The 24101-nt window shown below is 42.6% G+C and overlaps 1 protein-coding gene across 1 annotated transcript in view; it reads left to right on the top strand.

Annotated features, from left to right (window-relative positions):
* The first annotated feature begins 13 nt into the window (after positions 1-13).
* Positions 14-24101, top strand: part of RNFT2 (ring finger protein, transmembrane 2) — a 30369-nt gene continuing 6281 nt past the window's right edge. Inside the window, exons 1-7 of the mRNA XM_013945023.2 lie at positions 14-182; positions 2178-2645; positions 5542-6020; positions 6550-6626; positions 8189-8289; positions 10981-11134; positions 22234-22383. Coding sequence (XP_013800477.2) covers positions 2563-2645; positions 5542-6020; positions 6550-6626; positions 8189-8289; positions 10981-11134; positions 22234-22383 — 1044 coding nt within the window. The 5' untranslated portion in view covers positions 14-182; positions 2178-2562. The remainder of the gene's footprint in view (positions 183-2177; positions 2646-5541; positions 6021-6549; positions 6627-8188; positions 8290-10980; positions 11135-22233; positions 22384-24101) is intronic.

Below are 24101 nucleotides of genomic sequence, written 5' to 3'. Positions count from 1 at the left end.
TTGCAGGTGCGCCCGCAGCTCGGGCACCTCGCCGTCGAGCGGCCGGAGGGACCTGCGCCGGGGCGGATCGTCCGGAGCGCGCCTCATCGTCCGGAGCGCGCCGCGTGCCAGGCCCTGCCGTCGCCCGGGCCTGCCCAGCTCCCGCCCGGCACCTCGCGCCTCCCCTTGCACCTGTGGCTCAGGTACCGCTGAAGCGATGAAAACCCCAAGTCCGGAAAAGGCACAGCGGCGCTGAAGTTGGCCGCCTTTGGGGACAATGTCCGTTTAAGTCGTGTCTGACCCGAAATCTGTAGGACTCTGTAGGCGACATCTCACAAGGGTCTTGCACCTCCAGTGCTTAGCGACCGTGTCTGCCCCCTTTGTGGCCGATGCCAAAACCAAAAGTCTTTCCCCATAGGTTTGCGTTTTATGGTGAAAGCTGCTTTCACCCTACATTACCGGCTAGTGGACTTGTAGCGGCCGGGAAGGGAGTGAAGGATTTTCCAAGCTTCAGAGTTATCTCCACACCTGACTTCAGCTCTCGGCTGTAGGCAGGAAGGCGAGCGGGTTTCCTCGTAAGCGGTGACCCCAGGGTCGTTCACCGGTAGGACAACTGAGCCTGCATGGGTCAGCCTGGGATCTTGGCCGCTTCGTCATATCTTAATTACTGTTTTGCTTAAAAAGGGGTAGTAGTATGTGCTCAACTGATAGAGATACCATTAGGTAAGGATCAGCTAACGCTTACTGCAGGGAAAAAGTAAAAGGTTCCGGGAGTACTGAGTGTTGGTACTGTAAAACCTGTTTAAAGAAAAAAAACTCTGAAAAAATATTCAGTAACTTTAACATATATATTCTTACTTTAATTTGTTTTGACCCTTAAAACACAACACAGATTAAAATGTATATTTAGAGAGATTAAAATGCTGTTGGACGTTACAAGATCAAAATTTGTAGTGTTGGTAACTTAGGGTGTCAGAAAGCTTTGGTTAGAGTTAGATTTTTGGTGCTCATGATAGCCTACCTGTGTCCTCTCCATGAAATTTGTTAAAAGCTATGTTTTTCCTGCCGTATGTGGTGATCCCAAATTTTTATGTACATATACACTGTTGTTTTTATGTTACTGTCAGGGAGATGTCCAGAGTTGAAGTTACATGCTTCTATGAAATGCTTTGGGAAGAAAGATGCCATGCAATATATTTCTTTAGTCTTTGGTTCTGCCGTTCATAAATGTGCAGGTGGACTTCTATGCTTATCGCTTTGTAGCTGCAGCTGTCTGTTTTTGCGCTCTGAACTGCATGTTTTGGCCTTTAGTAGGGGGTACAATTTGAATTTAATGCAATTTTGCATGGGCTAATGGGTCACTGGGAGTACAGAATATGAATGAGAATGTAAAGATACAAGGAAAAACTTAAATATGGACAGCTAGGAAATGTTATCAGAACCGTTGCGTCCTTACAGCGTACAGATACAGGGCTACACATTTATTTACATATATTTATGCCATATGAAATGTCATAAATAATGTTGTAACTTTTGATATTCAAAAGTATTTAAAGCCTTTTACATTTTCTTCAGTAGCTATCGAAGTCCAGGATTGAATAGAATTAGATTACAATATTTAAAGTATCTTCTCTAAATCTCCTATGAAGTGCCTGTGGGAACCTGGACAAATCACTTGCAAAAATAGCCCATGCCTTAGTTTTTATATAATTAATATAACATTAACTTGTGTAAGACTGTTTGCTAAGTACTCTGTGCAGTGCTTTGGTGATGATAATTCTCTGCCCTTTTATGCTTTTGAATTATCTCAGTTTTTAAAAGTGTAATGTATTTGAGATCGTTCCCTTAAAATTAGAACTTGAAACAAGAGATTTAAATAACTAAATCACTTCTCTTTGTTCTAGAAAAAGTTCCTGAAGTTAATACAGTTTCATTGCTTTTTCATTTCCCACACTAGACTCTATTTAAACTGACAATTCCCAAATGAATGGAAGAACATGTGATCTTTTGCACATGTGCATAGTTTTTATGACCATTGTGCAGAGTTTGCTAATGGGAATTTTGTGGTTTAAAAGGAATGGATTGCTTATTTTTAAAATATTGTCATGATTTGATTGTGTTTTTTCATTAAAAATGTTTCTACTCTTTCTTTTTTTTCCTCTTGGTTTTGCTTTACATTACTCTGCAAATTTCTTCAGAAGAGGAGGAGGAAGAGATCTCACTTCCGAGAGCACGTGTTGATTCAAATGTCACATCTAGAGCTATGCTGTCAGTTGTCCTGAAGTTCCTTTTCAGACCATGTCATCGTGTCACGCTCTACAATCCGTATAACTGCTACACACTGCAAAAGGAGATCTGACCGATTCCTGCCCTGCTCCGGGACCGGTTTCTGCGTGCTTTTGTTCGCCACTTGGAAGTTGTTCCTTCACTAGCGTACTAAGAAACAAACACAAGCCGGAGGTGCTCTTCAGAAGAGCAAATGATTCCTGCCAGCCATGTCACCAGCTGAACGGGTTTCCCAGCCCTCTGACTCTGTGGGCTCCTGTTACTAGTCACGCTGGGAACTCTTGACCTGCAACGTTGATGTTGAGCGTTTTGTGTTTTAAGGTTTTGAGGAAAATGCAGAGACGGCATAGCAGCAACACTGACAGCGTTCCTCCTGAAAGGTATATCTTTTTCCCACTTTTCGCTGCATTTTCCTCTCTAGAAAGCAATGTTCCGATTTGATTGTATGGTGTGTTTCGTGGTTTTGGAAGACAAAAGCTCACAAGTCAGAAAGGCCTACGCTTCCTATATGTGTAACAGGGCCAGGCTTTCTGCTTGAGTTAAGGATAGATTGACTTTCCTCCTTCATGTCAGTTTTTGGCTGCTGACAACTGCAGCATTTCAGATGCGATGATGCAGTATGGCACATCCTACCCCATAATCCTTACGTTTACTTACTGAGACAGCTGGCTTAGCACAGGCGGGATGTTTTGCCTTATGGAGCTCTGGAAGAGAGATTCATGGTACAGTCCTGTGGGGATCCTGAGTGCTGTCAATCTGAAAGGATCAATCTGTAGGGACAGAGTTTATCTCTATTTCTAGTTGTAAAGGTGTTCAAAAAGTCTGCCGGTCTGAAGCTCCCAATTAGTATGACTCAATATATTATAAAGATTTGGATGATCCTTTACATCATTCCAGAATCTGTATTCATGTAGGTTCACCTAGGTTCACGTAGGTAAATATTTAAAAGTAGAATAAATATTTTAAAATAGAATGCCTCTAATTCATTTCTGTAATTACAACATCAGTAAAAGCAGGCTTGCCACTGTTGTTGTTCTGGTACTAAATATTCCCCTGTGCTTTCACAGGACTAGTGCTTGGGGTTTTTTTTTTGCTTTTTTTTTTCTCTAAAGAAGAAACTAATCTAATTACTCTAAGACAAAGATGGAACTAACGAATTTCATTGCTCTGGCTGAGCTGAGATAGTAAGTGAAAGATTCTGATCGCAAGCAGTCACTAAATATTTCTTAGGGTTTTTTGCAGGTAGAGGTGAAGGTTGATGTCGTGGCCACTTCTAGCATGGTGCCACTCTTAATTTCAGGGCCAAAGAAAGCCATCTTCAACTCATGTTCACCATGATTCTGCCCAAGCCTCAGCGCGCTCTGTGGGGTTTATACCAGCAAGCAAGCCTAGAGCTTGAGAGGCGTATAAAATATTGTGTGGACCCTCTCAACTGTGGTGTAGAGCACTTTGAGTCAGTACAAACTTTTATGGAACCTCAGGATCTGTTTGAATAGTTAAAAAATATTCAGGATAAGTATTTATTATTAAAGGCAAAAGATAAGCAACTCAATGTCAATTGGTCTTCATAAACACATCAGTATTTTACTGGGTTAATACATATTGTCAGTAAGATGGGCTGAAGGTGTTTTAGCTGTAGAATGAAATTCGGGTGTCGCTAACAGTATGGTCTTCACTTCTGTTGTCCTTAGCGGAGTCACAGTTTTATCTGTGTTTCTACATTTCCAAGTATGTGCCTGATGAATTCCTTCCTGCCGAAAGCGTAGTCATGTATCCTGGTAGCATTTTTCCAAATGATCTCGGTATATTTGTCTCTAATGCTGCTTTCCACCCAATGTTTGTCATGTTCCCAGATGTAAGCGCAGATCTGTCACTTTTTTATCCCTGTCTTGTGTATACATCCCCAAATTGCAATGTTAGGTGTAAAATCCAAGATCTGCCTGATGAATATTTTAAGCCAGAGATGGGTGTGCAGTATCTTGTTGACTTGATTCCTTGCTGGAGCCTGTGGAGAGACATTGGGAATGGGCTGTAGCTATAAAAAGCCTTATTAGGAGTTTGTGTAGTGGGAAAGTATGCCCGGAGAGGGTTGAAGCTAATTCCAGAGTGAGATGAAAGGCAGTGCTCTGTGCCCTGTAAGATGCCTGGGGAGGCTTTTGAGCTCGTGGGAGAGAGAGGGTTAAGGTCCCTGTATGTGCCTGCATGTGCTATCTCAGCTTGTGACCACTGTTTCTAAAGTTAGAGCTCTCCAAGGATTAAAATCAAGAGAGACTGGGGCTGTGCAGCAAATGTCTTATTTGTGGGCTTTGCGTCTTGCTGAGCTTTATTTAAGCTTTACTCTCCTTTTGCTGTTCAGAGAAGCATTTGCTGTCTGCCAGGTGTTCGACTGCCTAATGATTGTTCTGCTTATTACCTACGTTGTTCCCTTTGGTCCAAACTTTCTGTGTATTCATTTCAGAACTACGATACTAAGTTCAGGTGAACAAAACATATTTACTATTTTTATTAGGATAAAAATATCCATGACTTTTGGAATCTGGCTATGAGCTATCGCACAGGCTCAAGAAAGAATCAGTGCCGGATCTAATTCTGTGCAGTGTCCAGTAAATTGGGTACCACCATATCGAATTTGCTGATAATATATGAATAAAACAATTTATCTCTCTTGGCCCATGAACACGTTCTTCATGTATAATGTTGAGTCAGGGACGCGCAAGCAGCTCTCAATGCTTCTCTTCCCCATTTAACTCTATCTCTCGTTTGTGTTACTCAGCGGCGGACGAGTGGCGATCATCCCTAAACAAAGATGGAAGATCTTGGGGGCAGGTCGTTTCTTTGAGTTAGCCTGCTTAACTTATTTATATATGATATGGCATCTTTTGATGGCATTATGTAAAATTACTTATTTTTATATATGCTGGCCATTTAATATTAAAATCATTCTAGAAGATGTTGAATTTGGCATCAGATAAGTTATTTCTTTGCTTCCTCCAAAAGCAAAGGGGACTTTTGGGAACTCTACGAAGGAACTGGTATGTTTTGACCAGCAGTTTAGAAGTGCTCTGACCTTATCTGAGGTATCTAGCTGCAGGCTTCTAGCTCTGGACTTTCCAATAGCAAATGGAGTGCAAAGTATCTGTCGTCTGGAGACCTACGTATTCTGACACAGCTGAAGAACTCTTAATTGACTAGAGTTGGGAGTGGGCTAAAGGGCTGAGAAGTTCTGCGGCACTGATTTTTATTTAATTGCCGTTCTTTCATGTCCTTCCCTTACAGAAACCGGAGCCAAACGGTCAGTTCTGAAACCAGTGTGGATGAAAGCGGAGTCTTTGAAAGTCTGAAGGCTGAAGCTTCCTCGCCACAGCAGCTGTTCTCAGGCCTGGCAAGTATCCCTTCGGGCACCATCACAGCCACCCCGTTCCAGGCAGGTTTGGTTCTGGGGTCTTCAGCAGGAGGTGGGGAAGTATTCATTCAGATGCCAGCCCCAAGGGAGGAAGGGACCAGCCGTGCAGAAGGAGCCCCATTTCACCACCGGCAGCAGCCCCATCATTTCCACCATGGCCATCACCGGGGTTCGTCTCTACTGCACATGGCAGGAGGGGACCGCCATGGGCACGCTGAGGAAGGCAGCGATGAACAGGCTGGGACTCCAGCTCCAGCTCTTTCAGAGTTAAAAGCTGTGATCGGTTGGCTGCAGAAGGGCCTTCCCTTCATCTTGATCCTCCTGGCTAAAGTTTGTTTCCAGCATAAGCTTGGTAAGCATCTATCTTTTTTTTTTTTTGATTGTAAGGCTATTAGAGGGGGGTTAGGAAGCTTTATCTTGCCATGATGTCCAATACATTTATCCCTGTGACAGCATCCAGAGGTAGTCTAGCATGAAGGGGACATACTCAAATGGATGGGCCACCAGCTCCTCTTTCTTACCCTACTTTTAATCCAAGCAGTTATTAGCTGGGTCAGGCCCATGATCTGTTTCCTGTCCTGACATATGGAAGATCAGTTCTTTACCATTTTTTGCCATTAGGGCAGAGTGTCTGTATTGGGATGGGTGGGAAGTTCTATGCTTGTATCCACTGCAGTAGCTTCATTTTGATTTAGTTTGAATTTGAACTTTATATGAGTCCAGATGGCCCTGTTTTAGTGGCCTACAAATTTTAATTCCCAGTGGATCCAGAATATCATCCACTTAATTTTCTTCTAAGCTTAAGCTGCTGACATCAAATGCTTTAGGAGTGAAGATCCTCCTACCCAGCCTTATACATCTGATAGTGTCTTTCCCTGCAGGGATTGCTGTGTGCATTGGTATGGCCAGCACATTCGCATATGCCAACTCAACACTCCGCGAACAGGTTGCTTTGAAGGTGAGTACAGTGTCTTACACTGTGATGCTCTCAGCTGACATTGCTCTTTGCATACAAAATAATATTGATGTTGAACCTTCTCTTGCACTTTAGGGATGAATGCCATTAAATGGATACAGATTTGTTGGAATAAGAGTATGCTGACATAATCCTTGCTTCCCCTGTCTACTTCTCCTCATTCATGCTCTCCCACAGCTTCTATCCTGCTATTTTGTGAAAGTTTGACAGAATAAAAAGAGGGAGAGGAAAAGTCAGGGGAACTGTAATCTGCTTCTGGCTCTGCCACTGACTGGAAGTACATCTTCAAGTAGTTCTCTGTACCTCAGTTTCCCATTATGTACAGCAGAAGTGATGAAATCCATTTCACTAGTTTATGATGAGATTTAATTTATTAGCATTTAGATAATGTTTCGAGATGTTCAGCTGAGCGAATTTGTAGATATATTACTCATCAATTTTTTTTTAATGCTTTCTTGATACTCTGCTTAGAATATAAAGAAACCAGCAGATCATTTCAGGTCTTATGAGTTTCAGTGTCAGCAGAATACTTCAACAGCACTGCAAGCACACAACTAGAATTGCTTTTCTGTATAAATGACATGGGTGACACAAATATGTACTTATATGTACCAGCGGCAGTGAAATAAATATGATACAATGCTGCGTAAGCAGATAAATTGCACAATTATGTAATAGATTGTTGTTGCCTTGCACTTTGCACCTCTGTCTTGCCAGCAGTGTGTCCATTAATCTGTCTGCTTTAAATCTTAACCTAACATCCGTGGCTGCTGAATAGCTACAAAGAGCTATTTTCTTAATAAATCAGCCTGCAAGAAAAATAGTGTTTTTCCTCTCAAGAGTAAACTTTACTCTCCAAACTCACACTGGCCAAGACCCAGGACAAGACCCGCAGTCTTCCAACTTCTGTCTGTAATGTTCCTTGTCTTTTGAAATGCATAATGTGCACTTTTTCTGACCTGTAATAATTTCCTGAATCAAAAATGCATGGTCTAGAACCTCCTTGCATTCAGATAATGTTCGTATGTGCTGCGTGTAATGATGAGTTATGCTATATTTGATTTAGCTATGCCTTCTTTTATGTGACTTTGGATGTATTTGTAAAGCAGTCTTTTCATGAAGCGTCCTTCCAGACAGGTGAAAGCTGAAAATTATAGACAATATTTGGAACTGACTTTTTTTAACCTGCTTGTCAAGTTGAGTTTTAACTATCAGTAGAATTTGGATGTCCCAGGAAAGATGCCAGCTTTGAAAACTGTGTTCTGCTAGTAAGGCTGTCATTTTCAGCAGTGTATTTCCATTAATTTCACTGAAGTTGTTTTATGGGAAAAAGCTGGGTGAGTGAGAGACAGTTGTGCTTGTGTTTATACATGTCTGTACCCAGCAGCCTATTTCTGAGTCCTAGTCTTGTGTAAATAACTAATTACTGAATGCTTAGTTGTGTGTTTGTCCCCTGAGTTGGTCCTGCATTTTTCAGCAGTCAAAGACTCAGTGCAGCCCTTGAGACTTTGAATATATCTACTCTGCTTCTTGTTCTCGCTCAGGAGAAGAGATCGGTATTGGTTGTCTTCTGGATCCTGGCCTTCCTCACCGGAAACACCTTCTACTTGCTTTACACATTCAGCTCACAGCAACTGTACAACAGGTGGGCAAAATTTACCTTGTGTGTGATGGAAGCAGGTGATAATTGCTAGGGAGAAAAAAAGGAAGCCCGTTTTTTCTCACTCATTGGGAGGAAAAATGCGCTCTTATGGTGTCTGCCATCTTTGTTACAACTCTGTAATATTTTTGAATAGAGGAAAAGAGTGTGGAGTTCACTTTTACCAATGGACTACGCTCCTATCAATGAATGACATAACCAGGGTCTAAGTGGGCCAGGTTATGCTGATATGCCACAGTGTTGCTTCTTGAAACATGTACGCTTGCAATGGATTAATCTCCACTTCAAAATTCAAATTAAACCTATTTTCAAATATAGAAAAGTTAGTATTTATGGATTTGGTTCAGTACTATCCCTGCTTATTATAAAGGAGGGATTAAATAACAAACAGGAAGCTAAGAAACAGACCTTAAACAAGGGGATGTCATTAGAATAAACAGGATGAAATGGAGCAATATCAAACTTAGTTGGTTAAGAAAGTAGTTTTGATACTAATATTTAATAGCATATGATTTATCCTCCCAATGAAAATTATATTTGTCCCATTGAAGGGGACTTGGAACTTCAGACTGAAAATACTTCCTCGAAAAATGTAGTGTATGTAACATGCATCAGTTGAGTGGTGGCTAGATGTCTCCCAGGTGGTTTTTTCTGTCTGTAGTTGATATCATTGCTTTCCAGTCTCTTCGCACCAATACTGTCTATGCAGTGGAAGAGTCAAGGGCTGCTCACAACCCTGGTACTCTTTGGAACTGCATCTAATGCAGTTGGTTTTGATCATTTGAAAGCTGTGTGTTACACTGCTTTGGTAAAGGGGGAGAGTAGCATTTCTATTTTTCTACTACCCCTTGACCCCTAAATTATTTTAGTTTGAAAAAATAAAAAGGTCTGGTTCTCAGATGAGAAGGTTTGTATGCGCGGATCATAATGAGAGATGGTGAGCTGTGCGAGGAAACAGGTATGGGGGAAGCGCACTACGGCATTAAAAAGAAATTTGCTTGCACCGCAGGGGAACAGTGGGGCTCTAGAAAGCAAGAGTGAGATGTCAGGAGGCTCATAAGGTTAAGTACATGGATGGGAACAGTTTAAAATAAAAGATAGGTCATCTAAAATAAAAAGGTTTCAGTAAGTTGGGGCCATGTCACAAACTGTTTAGGGAGTAGTTTATTTACGGTCAACAGTAGTCAATGGCTTCACTGAAAAGCCCCCTTCCTGCAAGTGGTTCAGTGGTGCCTGCCGTGTTGCAGTTGGGCTGGTGGATCTAGTGCTTGCTGTGTTGGGACCTGTGCCCAATTCGCCAGGCAAGCCTGTGAAGTTAGAAACAGCTATTTCATTTTTGTTTCTTTCTGGTTTATTTTTCATTTCCTGATTTATTTACTTTTTGCTTGTTTCTAGCCCACAATTAGTAGTAAAGTCTCTGATTCTGTTTCTGTTTTTAGGGTTTAATTTTACCCGTTGTGCTGTGCCAGTGTTGTGAGTATTTTAATTCATGCTCAGGCCTTTTGTTTTGGGTTGGTTATTTTACTTTTTTTTTGTTTTTGTTAAGCTTTTGCTTTTTACCATGAGACTTTAGTAGGCAAATATTCTGAACAGAAGTCCCTTTCTTCTGCTCTGGGTAGGGTCCTGACCTCATTGCTGCTCAGGTCAATAGCTCTGGCCCATTGCTACATGAAATTCTGGCATCCTGGATTCCCCTTCTTTAGGGAGCAAATACTAAGTTCAGTGTCCAGCCTCAGTTGCTGGGGGAGAGTAGGAGGACATTATTCTGCTGCTGTTCTTTGAGGTGGTGTTGGCTTACTCGCCCCAACTCTGTTCCAGCTGGAGATGCTGGGTGGTGGTTACAGTATCTCTGCAGCAATAGCGAGTTTGGCCCTTCCTCGGTCCCAGTCAGTAGCGTTATGTAGGGGGCACTACCTTTCTGGAGCGTTGGTTCAGGTAAGAGATGCTAATTAACACAGCCCAGCTCTTGGTCTACTTCAGTAGACCAAGCTGAGCCACTGTCAGGGCACAGCACTCTCCTGAAGCCCTGACCTTTTTGCCATGTCTACTACTGGGTTTCCTTTGTCACCTGCTTGTTTCACATGCGCAAATACCTTAGAGCTGTAGACACTGCTGCCCCTAGAGCAGTTCTGCCTGTGGCAAGCCCACCTCTGTGGTGCAAGACCAGTCTGCCAAACGTGGTGGTCTTGAGCTGACCATGACTTTCCTGTCCAAGGAATCACAGCTACTGATGACAGCGACTTCAAGGGAGAAGGTGTTTCAGGTCATTCCCTGGCTGTTAAGGTAGAAAGATGTAGGTGGGTGGGCTTTCACAATCAGGTCTGAAAGAGCAAAGCCTGTGGACTAAAGCACTACTGTTAGACCAAAAATTCTTTTCCAGTGTGGATTGCAAGGCTTAACTTTCATAACAGACTTTGTACAAGCTTGGGTCTGATTCTCTGATAATGGGCAAACCTGCTGACCTTGGTAGAAATGGGCAAGAGCAGACAAAGTCAAGAGGCCTAGAGGAAACATGGGGCTAGTTTGCATGTCTACTGTTACCCTTGAGAACTTGTACTCAGGTTCAGCAGAGTTCCTAGGCCTTCTCTAGCTAGCAGTGGACAGAGTGTGTCAGGAAGCCCATGTGAGGTTGATACTACCTTGCTGATATTTGAGCCTTGCTGTCATGCCTTTCAGCCTTATATTTCTGAAACCCAACCTTGAGAGGCTGGACTTCTTTGACCTGATGTGGATTGTGGGGATCACGGACTTTGTACTGAAGTATCTCACCATTGCACTGAAATGCCTAATTGTTGCCTTGCCTAAGATCATTCTAGCTGTCAAATCAAAGGTAAGAGTCTCTTTTCTTCTTGCTTTTTGTCTCATGGGATCTGTCTGTTGAAATTGTACTTCCTGGTTGATTACAGACGCTCTCTGATCCTTGTCTTGGTGTGCCTAGTAGAAGACAAGCCTCCACAGATCACTTCTCTTGCATGATATGTAAGGTCCAGACAAATAGATGTTTGCAGCTCTCCGGTAAAAGAAAGAGAGGAGGAGGGTTTATAACTAACTGCAAAGGAAGAGCATGAAGCAGTCTCCACTGCTGTAGGCCAGGGTCAGTTTGTGTAATCATCTTGCTTAGGCTGAACAAGTTTTCTATTCCATTACAATCCAACAAACAGTGAAATAAAAAATCATATGCTTTGCTAATGTAATTATCCACTAGATGTACACCTATGGATGTTTGGTAATCTCATACCTTTACTACATGTGTGCAGCATGAAATATGGGTGGAAGGAGAAAAATAAGAAAATCTCTGATAAAATTTTAGCAGAAAATCACATGGTTTTTTTGTTTTTTTGAAAAATCACAGACCTGAGCAAGGGTTTGGTAATGCAGACAAGTGACTGAAGTCAAGAGGGAACATGAGATAAGCGTTGCATGAGAAGGAGTAGGTGCTAACAGCAAGATGACTGCTTTTCTGGTAAACTTTGTTCTAAGTCCTGTTTTCTGAGCAATCTAAACAGATACTTATGAACCACAAGTTCCTTCTTTTAATGAAAAGAAATTGCAAATACTCATCTCTTTGGCTTGCTACTTGGGTCAAAAATAACAGCAGTGTTAAATTGGAGCTATTGAGGACACAAAACACCAGTTCTAACCAAGCTTGAAGAAATATTTTAACTGAACAGTTAAAATACTTAAATATGTACAAAATTGTATGTAGACCAGACCTAACTTTCAAAACTTTTTCACTACCTTTTCTCTCTTGAATTACCATTTCATATTTATATTCATGTATCTTACAGATCTGTGATGCTGCTCTGCTTAGTAGTATCTGCATTTCAGTGGCAAATGTGGCAAAGTATGTTATTTGCATTTGGTGAAGAAACTTTCTGGCAGCTGTTGGGATGAAATGCACTATATAAATGCAAGATATTATCATTTATTGCAGAAAGTCTCAGGCAGGGCACTTAAGGGGATATCTAAACTGGGAATAGTTTTGCTTACAAATGACATGGGTGGCAGGGGAGTTGAGCAGTTTGTCCCTGCACAGCAGGGCTATTCGAGATGGTTATTAATTTATTTCTGGCGATTGTCCAGGTTCTTTTTTTTTTTCTTCTTCTATTATTATTATTTTATTTTGGGAGATTAATGTGCTAGGTCAGAGCATAATCCAGCCTGGGGAGGAGGGTAAAGTGATGTGAATAGTCTTCCCAAGATAAATTGCAGAGCTGGAAAAGGTTCACAGCCTTTGCTTGCATGTCTGAGAGCTATCCCAAGTACTCATTAATCCTTGTCGGGAGAGAAGAAAGAGACGGGGTCTTTATTTGCAGCTACAGTGGGAGGCTGGTAAGATCACATCTGTCAAGGGCCTATAATGACTCAGAGCACAGATGCTTCATTTTTAATACCTTTTTCTGGATAGCAATATTTCTCACTTTTTTTTTTAAGTCCCTTTTTTGTCTTAGGTTGTTGTTGATGGTCTCACTGTCCCTTGACATCTGAGACTGCTGTTACCTACTGTTAGAGGGTCTGGATTTATTTTTTTATCCCACTCTCTACACTGCATCCATTAATCCAACGAGGGATGAGATCTGATGTAACAAATTAAGCAAGATCAAACTGGGATGAGAGAACTCCAAGAGAACCCCAGGATGCCATTGGAATTGTAATTGGTAACCACGTAGCTGAGCTCCTTCCATGATCCTGATGACCCAGCTTACTTGTACAGACTGGCACAATGCTGCACATCCTGTTTATCAAAGGAGATTTAAACATAAGCTTTTTCTTATTTAATGTGTCTGAAGTGCAATAGAATTGCTTTAACTGTGACCAAATTCTGATCAAGATATTTACCGTCTGCTATCTTAATGTTCACCAGCTACAAAGGTATTCTTTTCCTCCCCAAATGTTAAAAACACGGTGTTGGTGCTTGATGCCTAGCCTGTAGTTTGTGACCTTCTGGATGGCTGCAGTGTAATGGTAGCAGGTAGCAAGCTGCTGGAGAAATATAGACTGAACTCACAGAACGTAGAGCTAGAGGCTTTTTGGGGGGAAATAATGTTTATTGAGGATTTTTCTGCTGATATAACAAGTCAGAACAGCAGCCTGTACTTCCCCATAATCCGGGGCCTGAAGTGGAGATGGCTGCACTGTCAGGGAAGGAGTTCAACACATCTGTGAGTGGGACAGAGGTGCTTTATTCTGAGCTTCCTTGCAGTACCTTCTTGCTGCCTGTTAGGAGTGGACAGCAAAACTTGCCCATGGATCACAGCCAGGGGCTGTGACCATTCTGTGCTCAGCTTTTGAGCAGTCTCTGCAGATTTTCCTTGTTTTGGACGTTCCAAAGCTAGTCTGTTTTTTCATGCTGCTCCTTGAGATTCTTCTAGTCCTCTCTGCATATTATGTGGTTTTCATTAATGCTTTCATAGTTTTTCCAGTGTGAGGCATCTCCTCTGAATGTCCTTCAGTTTACATCTCTTACTTCTCCATATTGTGATTAGAGCAAAATCAGATTCTCTTCTTTCTCTTTTATACGTCAAAGACAATCTTCATATCTCCCTTCAGTCTTCTTTGCAGACTAAACTCCCTTTTTTTGAGTCTTTTCTCAGAGATCATTCTTTCCAGATCTTTAGTCATTTTAGTCATTAGTCATAGTTCTCTTCTGGACTGTCTTTAATTTCTTGCAATACTTGGAACTAACAATAATCCTAGAGAGGTCTTATTGATGCTGGAGAGAGTGGAATGACTACATGGCATGCCCTGCACATGAATACTGTTGCTTCTTGCATTCCTGTATGATGTTCGTCTTTTTTTGCAATAGCATACTGTTGTGTCATGTCCAAACTGCCATCTTTTATAACCCTTCAGTCTTTTTCCTGCGAACGTACTGCCTAATCTGCTGCCTTGCTTCTTATTCTATTTGCACAATTACTTGTGCCCCTGTGTATAAAAAAATGCTTCATTTTGCTTTAATGAATTGCACCCGTGTGTTTTCCAGACCATTTCTCCAAACTGCCAAGATCATTTTGGATTATAATCCTTCCCTTCAGTGTGTTTACAGCCCTTCTCAGTTTAATGTCAAATGCACGTTTGATAAGCATACTGTGTCCCACTATCAAGGTCATTAATGAAAATAGTGTACGGTACCAAATCCTGCTTAGCTGAGTTAGATGCGTCTTTTCATTTTGACAGTGAAGAGATGAAAAATGTGGGCTAGAGCACTCAGTTCTCCCAGTCTAAGGTACCTGGGTCAGGTATTTTTAGTATGGCCCCGTCACAGGAAGGACAGTGTTTGCTTTAAGATGACATTAAGAACCATCCGGGATCCAGTATGATTTTAGAAGAAAAAAGTGAAGAGGCTTCCCATTGGCAACTGAAGTAAGATTTATTAAAGCATGAATTGATGCTCTATCTGAGAAAAGCAAGCTAATGTTAAGAGCAGAAAAAGAGGTTTGTCTTTGCAATCTAAACACAGAGAGCAGGAAACATCATTTCAGGCCCAGAAGTGGTTGACAGAAACGAAAATGATACTCAGTGCTTGAAGTGCGAAGCGTGAGGACTGCTAGGCTGCATGTGTCATCTGGATACAACTAGCCAGAGTTCTCCGAGCTTGGATGCCTCAGAAGTGAAATATCCCTGCCAGCAACCCCTGCAAAGAATGAGGAAAGAATGCAAATTTAACAAAATAATCACAGACTTTCCCAGCTTGGAAACTGGAGATGCCATGAGAGGCTGTGAGACACTACAACAGGTTGGAAGGGAGGGAAAGAAGAGCTAGTGAATGGGAGAGTGACTTTTAAAGAAGCAGAAAAAGAAAGGTAACCCTCACATCGGGGTCCAGTCTTGTAACTCTGCAGTCAGTGGGAGTTTGTGGGAGAAGGAGCAGACCTGCGGCTAAAGACACCCCTTCCTCCCCCAGCCCAGAGGCTAGTTTGAGCTGTGATGACTTGTACCCAAAGCTGAGTACAAGTTTTAATAGCAGCTGGGCTCATAATTTCTTTGGGAGGGAGGGCTTGGCTCCCACTCTGCATACTTAAGGCCTCTCCATTAAAAAAGGCAAATAAGATCATTTAGTTCAATATAAAATGAATTAAAGTAAATTAAACTGCAGGAGCCATGTGGCCTGCAGAGGCTTCCATTGTTGTACACACATAAATGGCAGCTTTTCATTTTTCGGTGCTAAGGAATGACAGCTTGAGAGGGGTGGAATTAAAAATAAGGAAATAAATAATAAAAAGACACAGTTGCCAAAGATTTCCGTTTAGGAAATCCCAGGTGCCTGCAAGTCTCCCATCCCCTCCTCATGCTGCTGTCAGCAATCTCAGCTGACATCCTGGGGAAGGGAGTGAAACATGGGGGAAGGGGGGAGAGAAAGAAAACTGAAATAAAAGACCAGGGGATATAGAGGTGAGAGATAGGTATCAGGGACACACTTTTGTCTAAGGGTCCTAACTGCTGGTGCATAAAAAAAAAAAAAGCCCTAGGTAAGATTTTTCTTTGCGTGCTCTTGATATAAGAGCACAGCAAAGTTACAAGAGCACCAGGGAATCTAGAAGCTCCATTTCAAGAAGACTGAAAATTCAAAGGGAAAACACTTAACATCTGTTTGTTTTAAAAGCATGATGTGAAATTACTATTTGAATAAATACTTGTCACCTTTTTTTGAAAGCTGGCTCTAGACATTGCAAATTAGTTTACTAGTCTATGGTGATGCTGGCCTTACATGAACTTTTTCCTTTGTGCTGTGCAAATGGTGCCAGTGGCAAGTGTACATCAAACCCTAGTACTGTGGACTCCTCACTGTGTCAGTCCATAAAAATGTTTTGTTGTTTTTGGTTTTTTAAAAAAGTATCATCTCAGCATTGCTGGTTGTCTATATGAGCAGTCATTTTTTTACATAGTTTTGCACTTGGGCTTTGGACCAGATACCTTTTCCAGATGCATCTGATGTTTCCTAGTGGGGATGGTTAGAGCTTCACCATGTAAACTAGCACATTAAGTTTTCCACATTTCTTCTGAAGTGGCATCTTGGACAAAAGTGAAATATTGGAATGTCTTTTACAGAAGGCAGTTTGATTTGGATCATTCAACTGAAGCAAGCTATCTTAAGGCTCTGTATTACTATATGTCAGCTGATCTGTTATAACTTCATGTATTCTGAGTCTGAAGCTAATAAGACATAATTTTGAATATCCCCAGCATTCTTCCGATGTTTAAATGGCACGTGAGCACGTACACAGTTACTTTGGTTATCACATCACCACCTGTTTCTGCCTCTGTGCACATCCATGTATAATTAGCCAATTATTGAAAGGAGAATGAGCCATCACTTACCTTACAATGATTAGGATTATTCTGCAGCCTGCTTCCATCTCCTCTGTGCCAGAGCTCAGTGCCGGTGGGATTCCATGGGCCAAAATCCTGGTGCCTAGCCTTTCTCACTAGGCAGACTGACCCCTACCCTCCATCACGCAACTAGTTGTGTTGAGGATATACAGCACAACTGACTTGTAGGTGTAGAAGTTTTGTGTTCCTTGAGCAACCAGCTCTTCTGCACAAAACATTCACGTAGAACAGTCCATCTGAACAAGTCAGTCCCTCCAGATGCTAAGGAAGGAGGGCAAGCCAGAGCAGCTTGCTGCTGCCAGAGCAATTTCTCTAGGCCACAGCTTCCTTCAGAGGGCTCACATGAGGAGAGAGGGTGTGTTATTTGTGATATGATGGCAGCACCCTTTTTCTAATGTCCCTCCAGCCCCTCTTTTCTCATGGAGCCAGATATGTATCAGTCGTTTAACAAGGAGAAGTTGGTGTATTACATTCTTCTGGCCTGAGAAGAACAAGGTCTCTTGGAGCATTTGAGTCCTCTGGATGCTGCTGACCAAAAATACAGAAGCGTTTGCACAACTCACATGAGCACTGGGAATCAGCACATAGATAGTGTGTTACAAAAAATATTCAGGTAAAGATCTTCCTGTTCCATGGCTGTGCTCTTTTGTACTGTGTGATATGCAAGGTCATCTTAATCTTTTCCTGTAGTGTGGCTAAGGCAACATTTCTAGAGAGATGATAGTTAGGGGTTCTTCTCCTCTCCTTGATGGATCCTCTTTGAGGATCACCTGGATGCTCTTGGGGAGAAACTCGCTTAAATAATTTGCTCCTCTTAGACCACAATTTGAGCTTTGATCCTCTAGAGCCACAGTCTAGGAACTGTGTGATGGTTCTGCAAAGACTTTCTTATTTCAGGCTGAGACAAGTGTGGTGTCCCTGTGACAGAAGTGTGGGATTTATTACTCAGGAAAGAAAAAGATTAACTGAAGTATAGGACTAGGTAATGAGGAACTGGGATACTCTCCTGTCCCTCTCCCTAACACCCTTTGAAAGTCACCGCTATTAAACTTTTTTAAAGGGACTCATTGCTCTTAGGTGCCTTTCAAGTTTAACTTCACAGTTTGAAACAACTGAGATATGACCTTCAAAAATGACATGCACTGACATATCTCACATAGGGTGGGTTTTCTCCTATATAACTAAAATACAAAATACAAAAAAACTCACATTCTCTCTAGTTCCACCTTGGAATTACTCCTAATTAGTCTTGCATGGATTTGCACCAGCCCCCTCTGTACCACAATCCTGTTTACTGCTCCTACCCAACACTTTTTCTTATATTGGCAATATGACCTGAAATCTCAGAAGAGCATGCTCTCCTCCTGTCCAAATTGCCAGCAGGTCTCAAAAGTTTTCCTATCATCTTCCTGTTTCAGAATATGTCCTAATGCTGCTGGCAACAGAACAAGTGAGACTTGGAACTTCCCTCGAGTGCTAATCACAACTTACAGTTGCCTCATTGCAACTTCTCTCACTTCTCTTACATCCCATTTTAATTACGCTGTGTAAAAACTTAGCATGTCTTTCTCCATTTCCTTCTGTGGAGGCACACATGCACAGTTATGCAAAGTCTTATGTCAAAAGAGATTACAAAGTCAATGCTTAGTTAGGATATGTGGGAATTAGCATGACTTCTGCAACTGTAATTTGCTCCCCTTGTGTATATATGTATTGTGATTCAGTTTAATTACAAGATTCCGTGTTATTTTTCTGTAAGACTTCTTCATCCATCACCAAAGAGGGTATACGGTGCCCTGCAGATGAAACAAGGTGATGTACTGAAAGAAGCTGTGGTATAAATTGAAAAGTTTATAGAGCATAAAGACAGACTGTTGGAAAAAGAAGAATGTTCTATAACTTAGAGTTGAATGCTACACTGGAGAATTGAATTCCATCCTTTTCTTTGCCAAATAATTCCTATATGAAGCTAGGAAAGTCATGTACAGCTGCAAACTGAAGTCAGTGGCTTAACTTTTAATGGTAACATGATCTATAAAATTAAGTACTTTGTAAAAAGTCTGATCCCAGGCATCTCAGCTTGGACACCAAAAAACATTACTTTTAACCTTACTCTTCATATGTCTTAAGTTTTCATTTAGAAAATGCAGATGATAGCTGCCCCTTACTCCAGCCAACAGTGTGAAAATAAGTTCCCGTTAAAAATCTTATACCTTAGTGGTGATATAAAAAACACGGAGGAAATTTTAGTAATTCTTTACTCAGAGCAGAGTTGGAATAGCATGAAGTGATAGAATGCAGATTTGGCAAAAATTAATGAGGATATAGCAGAATGCTTGAGTCACATGTTTAATGAGTATCACTCACCCACCATGAAAAAATAGTACCTGTTCACATCATTAGACAGACTATGTAGTACTGCATATACAGAAAGAAAATTGAGATTGTATAGAAAGCCGGAGTTCTGCTCCTCCAGAATGAACGCTCGACTTAAAATACAGAAGTGGTCTTTTAATGTGGTGAAGAAAGTGAAGGAAAAGGGAGTCATTGACTGAGTTTAACCAAAGCATTCTGGACAAAAGTAACCAGGAATTTCCCTGTGTGGCATCACATGGCTCTTCAGCAGAGCTGATATAATTAGACCAACAGCACAGACCATTGCGTTGCCGCTTGTGCTAATGGAGCATTTGATAGCAGTAGGCTGTCAACTTTTACAAAAACTGACCCAACAGGGGAAGCGAGGTAAGATTGTACTAGGGAGGTACACCAGTATTTGGTGACAGCAAGGAGGTGAAGCTTGAATGTTTGGAGCCTGGTGCTTTCTGGCAGTTGTGGACCTCTGCCTTGTCGCAGCCAGCTTCACCTCTCCTGTCTCCCCTAGTTCCTCTGCCTTGGCAGTGGTCATTTCTCAGGCCTCGCTGCCTTTCATCCCCAGCACCATACCCCTCGTCATCCTGATTTCTCTCTGCCACCTCCATCTTCTCTACTCAGGCTTCATGTTCTTTTTCCATTTTAGTCAGGCTTAACTCCAGCCTGTTGCAAGGGCTTGATGAGAGCAAAGCTGAGACTCTGTTCCAGTATCTGACTCTACCCCACCTGGGAGCTGTAATTTTAAGTGATATCCTATATAGTCTCTGCAGTCCAGCATGGGGACACGCTCACTTGCTCTGCAGGGCTGGTTCCTGCACAATCTGGTCATGCACTGTGGCTGCAACAGGCTCACCACCAATAGCTTTCCTTAATTTTCACCACAGAGATCTGCTTAGAGTGTGTTCAAGAGAAGATTCCCAGATTTCCATGGATTTTCGTGAAAGAGGAAAAGCTAAGTTACCCAGCAGAGAGGCAGCCCTTGCATTATTTCAAGCTCATTCCAAACCAGAGATGCACAGGAGAAATAATTGTATTCATGCTTAAAATAACACAATGATTTTTCCTAATCTTGAGAAATAGCTGAAATGCTTTCTTTAGCTGAAGCTTTTAGACAAAAGTACAGCTTGAGACAAGCATTTGGCTTGGAAAATTTCAACCTAGATAGCCAAAAAGTAATAAAGCTGAAAAGCAGAAGAGTATTGAGTGCATTTAGAAGCAAGGGGTGCTGTTTGCAACAAGTTGTTGGTGTCAGAAGGCTGAATTTCGCTGCTGAAGTTACAGGGAATTAACCTTGCTTTCTAAGCTTCTGCTTCAGGAGAAAGACCCCGCTTATTTCTGGCTCAGCCCTTTGTAGATAGTTCTGATTTTCTAGGCACTTTTCCTAGTTTAAAAAAAGGCTGGTGTTGCACTCGTACAGGGCTGAGGCCCGGGCCTCGGACAAGCCCTACATTTATTCTGGAGCACCCTTTGCTATAACACTAGTCCTCTGAAATCCTGTTCAGCTGTCCTTGTGTAGCTTCTCCCATCCTAGCTGTAGTCACTCAAAGCTTATCAGCAGGTCTCTCTTAAATGGTCAAGTGGGTGGTGTTAATGGGCTGGATGGGGGTATGCATCCATTTAAAGCTGTTAACTGCACTCTTGTGAGGGTGTTAACAAGTATCTAGCTGCTAAGCAATCCTGATACCCTGCAGTTACCAATGAAAACTGAAGATTAGCATTAAATAACAGGAAAATTGTGAAAGCTTTGTGGGGAATTGGGATTCTGTAGTTAAAGAAAACTGAAGTTTTTCCGCCTGCTGCAGGTTCATCTTACAGCCACACTCTGCCTCTTGTAGTTTGGCAGCCTGCCTGGACCTCGAGGGCTGCCTGTGACCCATCTTTCCTTAAATCTAGCTGTGGGCTGTGGTGTTGCAGTGCCTCAAAAGCTTCTGCGGTAGAGGAATTTCAGTTTTGCCAAGATTTCAGGCTTCAGAGAAAAGGACTGCAGAGTTGCCTCAAATGCTTGATCCAGAAGTTCCTTCTGATGCAATAAGAAAAGCAGCAGTGACCTGTCCCAGCACAGCCTGCTAGGGAAGCAAGGCTAAAAAAAGTGCGAGTCTAGTGGGAGGAGGAAATAAAAGAGAAAGCAAGCAGTTTGCTGCCTTTGGCTTGCTGCTAGCTTTCATCAGAGCTGGCTGCAGAGGGGGCGGCAAGCTGCCTGCGCAAAGGGGAGGAAGCGACAGCGTAGTCATTAGCAGCCTGCGACCCTCTGTCACAGGGGCTCCAGAAATAACGATGATTGTATCGAAGCATGAGGCTGGAGAGAGCCCTCCGTGCTAATTTAATAAATTGCTTGCATTTAGGACCCCAGATTGTTGCTGTTACATTTCTGCTATGTGATGCCACCTGGGATTAACAAGGAGGAGGGGATGGGGGGAGAGGAAGAAAGCAGCACCGGTCCGTTAGCAACCGCTGGTGTGACCTCACTCCTTGTCCCAAGGGATATGAGATCATGAGAATGCCAGAGCTCTCTGAAGGATTCGATTTGTTCGGTGCAGCACGATGGCCTGCCGAGTGATCTCATCCCCGAGACCCAGGGGAAGAGCGCTGGCTGCGCCTCTCCTCGTGGACTGCAGAGGACTTAATCCCCTCCTCAAGTTTCACCAATTAATGACTGTGACCTGCAATGACATCACTGATGACAAAGCTAATTGGGACAACACAGCAAAATTCCAGGGGAATTTCCCTCCTCTCCTATCAAATAGGAGAACATTGACATAAAAAGCCAAATCTTTTAGTCTGGATAATGTCATTACAGCTTATGGTTAGTTCTGTGCTCGTTGCTTGTCCTAGCCTATTACCCTGGCACCAGTTCTCCCTTTTAAACAGGGTAGGACAGAACACAAACAGTTCATCAACATGGGGAGACCCTAAGTTAGATGAACTTAGGTAGCCAGCTTCCTCGTCCTTGTCTTAGGTGCTCTGAGTTAGAGATGACATGATTAGGAAAAAATGTGTCAGTTGTTGCAAGCCAGGAGGGAGTTAATGTTACCTTGCAGGTGTCCTTCAAGGAAGGAAGGCTAACTGGAGTGAGCACCAGAAGGCAAGGACTGCTTTGGTGAAGCTTTACAACAGATGCTGCCTATTCTTCGGGTCTCTTTCTGCAGCTTTAACTCCTGCATGTGCAAAAATCCTCTCTTCATTCAGCTTCCTGATAGTGAAAATAATCATGTATCACTTGTTTTACAGGGAAAATTTTATTTGGTTATTGAAGAGCTGAGCCAGCTGTTCCGCTCCCTTGTCCCCATCCAGTTATGGTACAAATACATCATGGGAGATGATCCATCAAGCAGCTACTTCCTAGGTGGGATCCTGATCATCCTCTATAGCCTCTGCAAGGTGAGGAATACCTCATGATTAATCTCTATTTCTGCCCAGGGAGCTGTAGCAAGGGCAGAGCAAGAAGAATAGCCAAGGAGAACAAATATACCTTTTGACCATTGCTACTACCACCCAATAAGGGAAGATGCAGCAAGTAGGGGCAGCATGTGCTTTAGTTGCCGAAACATTTTGTATCACCACTGTATGGGCATTGGAAACTAGAGGAAGATCTGTTACTGCTCATGTGGTGTTGCATCAGATTGATGAAGTCATTGCTGCTTCCTAGTGCCTTTCTAGAAAGGCAAGAAGAGAATGGGAGACCTTGGAGGACTGATATCAGAAGCAGGGGGCTTAGCTGTCTCCAGGCTTCCAAATGCAGCACTAAAAGGAAGTGCTGCAGTCAGTTAAGTATTTCCCTCTAAACCTTCTTCTGCCTTTTGAGGCAGAGTAAGTATTGTCACTCATAGTACCGAACACAGCAAGCAGAGTGAGGCACTTAACTCCTGTCTGGAGGAAACAGGTAGTTCTGGCTCAATTCTAGGTCTGGCTGATACAAGTCCAGCATCTCAGTGGTAGAGGGTATAATGAAAGTTTGCTCAAAAGAGCAAGTTAAAAGCACAGTTTAAAACTGCCTATACAATTGTAAGTGAAAGGCATAAGGGGTTTTTTTTTGTAAGAGAAGTCCTTAGTCTGAGGTCTAGAAATAATATTTGATTTAGGTAAATCAAAATATATTTGTAGTTGTGTGTAACCATGCCTGGGGGCAAGAGCAGTAGCTGAGGCAAGTGAGAAGCACCTGTGTTATGAATCCCTCTGAGGAAGGTGCCAAATGAGTCAAGTTTGCTGCAGCCCTGATGTTTGTCTCTGCCTAGTACAGAGAGGCTATGGGCTTGCAGAAGCAGACTGAAGTCCTGGGAGAAGAAAGGAGGTATTTGAGCATCCTGAAAGAGACTGACAGATTCCTGAACTATACTATAGCTCTCATCTGAGGTCTGGCTACAGTTACAGCTATATGTTGTATAGAAGTATAGCAATGCAGCCCCTGCTGTCAAGGAATTTATAACTTTTGTAGGTGTGATAGGTAGAGAAGGTCACAGCAGGTCTGCAGTCAAGCCAGGATCAGAGGGAACAGTGCCAGGACAGAAGGAACACTGAGGCCAGCGTGGTCCCCTGCACACTCATCCATTCTCAGCTACACTTTTCCAGCTCTGAGCTGCTGTGTCTTACAGCAGAGGGCTCAGTTTCATCTTTCAAAAGTATCATTGTCTAGGTCCCCTCCAGATAAGAATAGCCAGCCCTGCATGTCCTTCTGGCTTTGTGAGGGTCAGAGATCCAGATCACAGTATAAAGACAGATTTCATATGGTCTTTCCCATGTCCTTCTTATGAAAAGAAAGTAACACCTGAGAAAAGGGTGCTTTCCTGCAGTCCTACATACAGTTTCTTGTGTCTGGAGAAGGTATCATAGTGTCAAGAAGCAGCAAGGGCCAGCTGCTCCTTAGAGGAGGGCAGCCAAGCACAATAACACAGCCAACAGACTAAGGGCCTTGCCAGCCAGGGCCCAGTCCCACAGTACCTGAGCAAGGTGAGCAGGGCAGGCCTGGAGACAGTAGCCAGGTTCAACCAAAAGTCCAGATCATCAGACAAGTTTGTGGCAATGAGGCAGGTCTGAGGTCAAGCCAGGAAGTCCATCTGCAGGTCAGGGCCAGGATCAGGTAAGGGTGACACAGGTCAGCC

The sequence above is a fragment of the Apteryx mantelli genome, chromosome 17 (genome assembly GCF_036417845.1).
Source record: "Apteryx mantelli isolate bAptMan1 chromosome 17, bAptMan1.hap1, whole genome shotgun sequence".
NCBI lineage: Eukaryota > Metazoa > Chordata > Aves > Apterygiformes > Apterygidae > Apteryx > Apteryx mantelli.
Note: the sequence above shows the minus strand (reverse complement) of the source record. Positions and strands in the feature narration are given on the sequence as shown.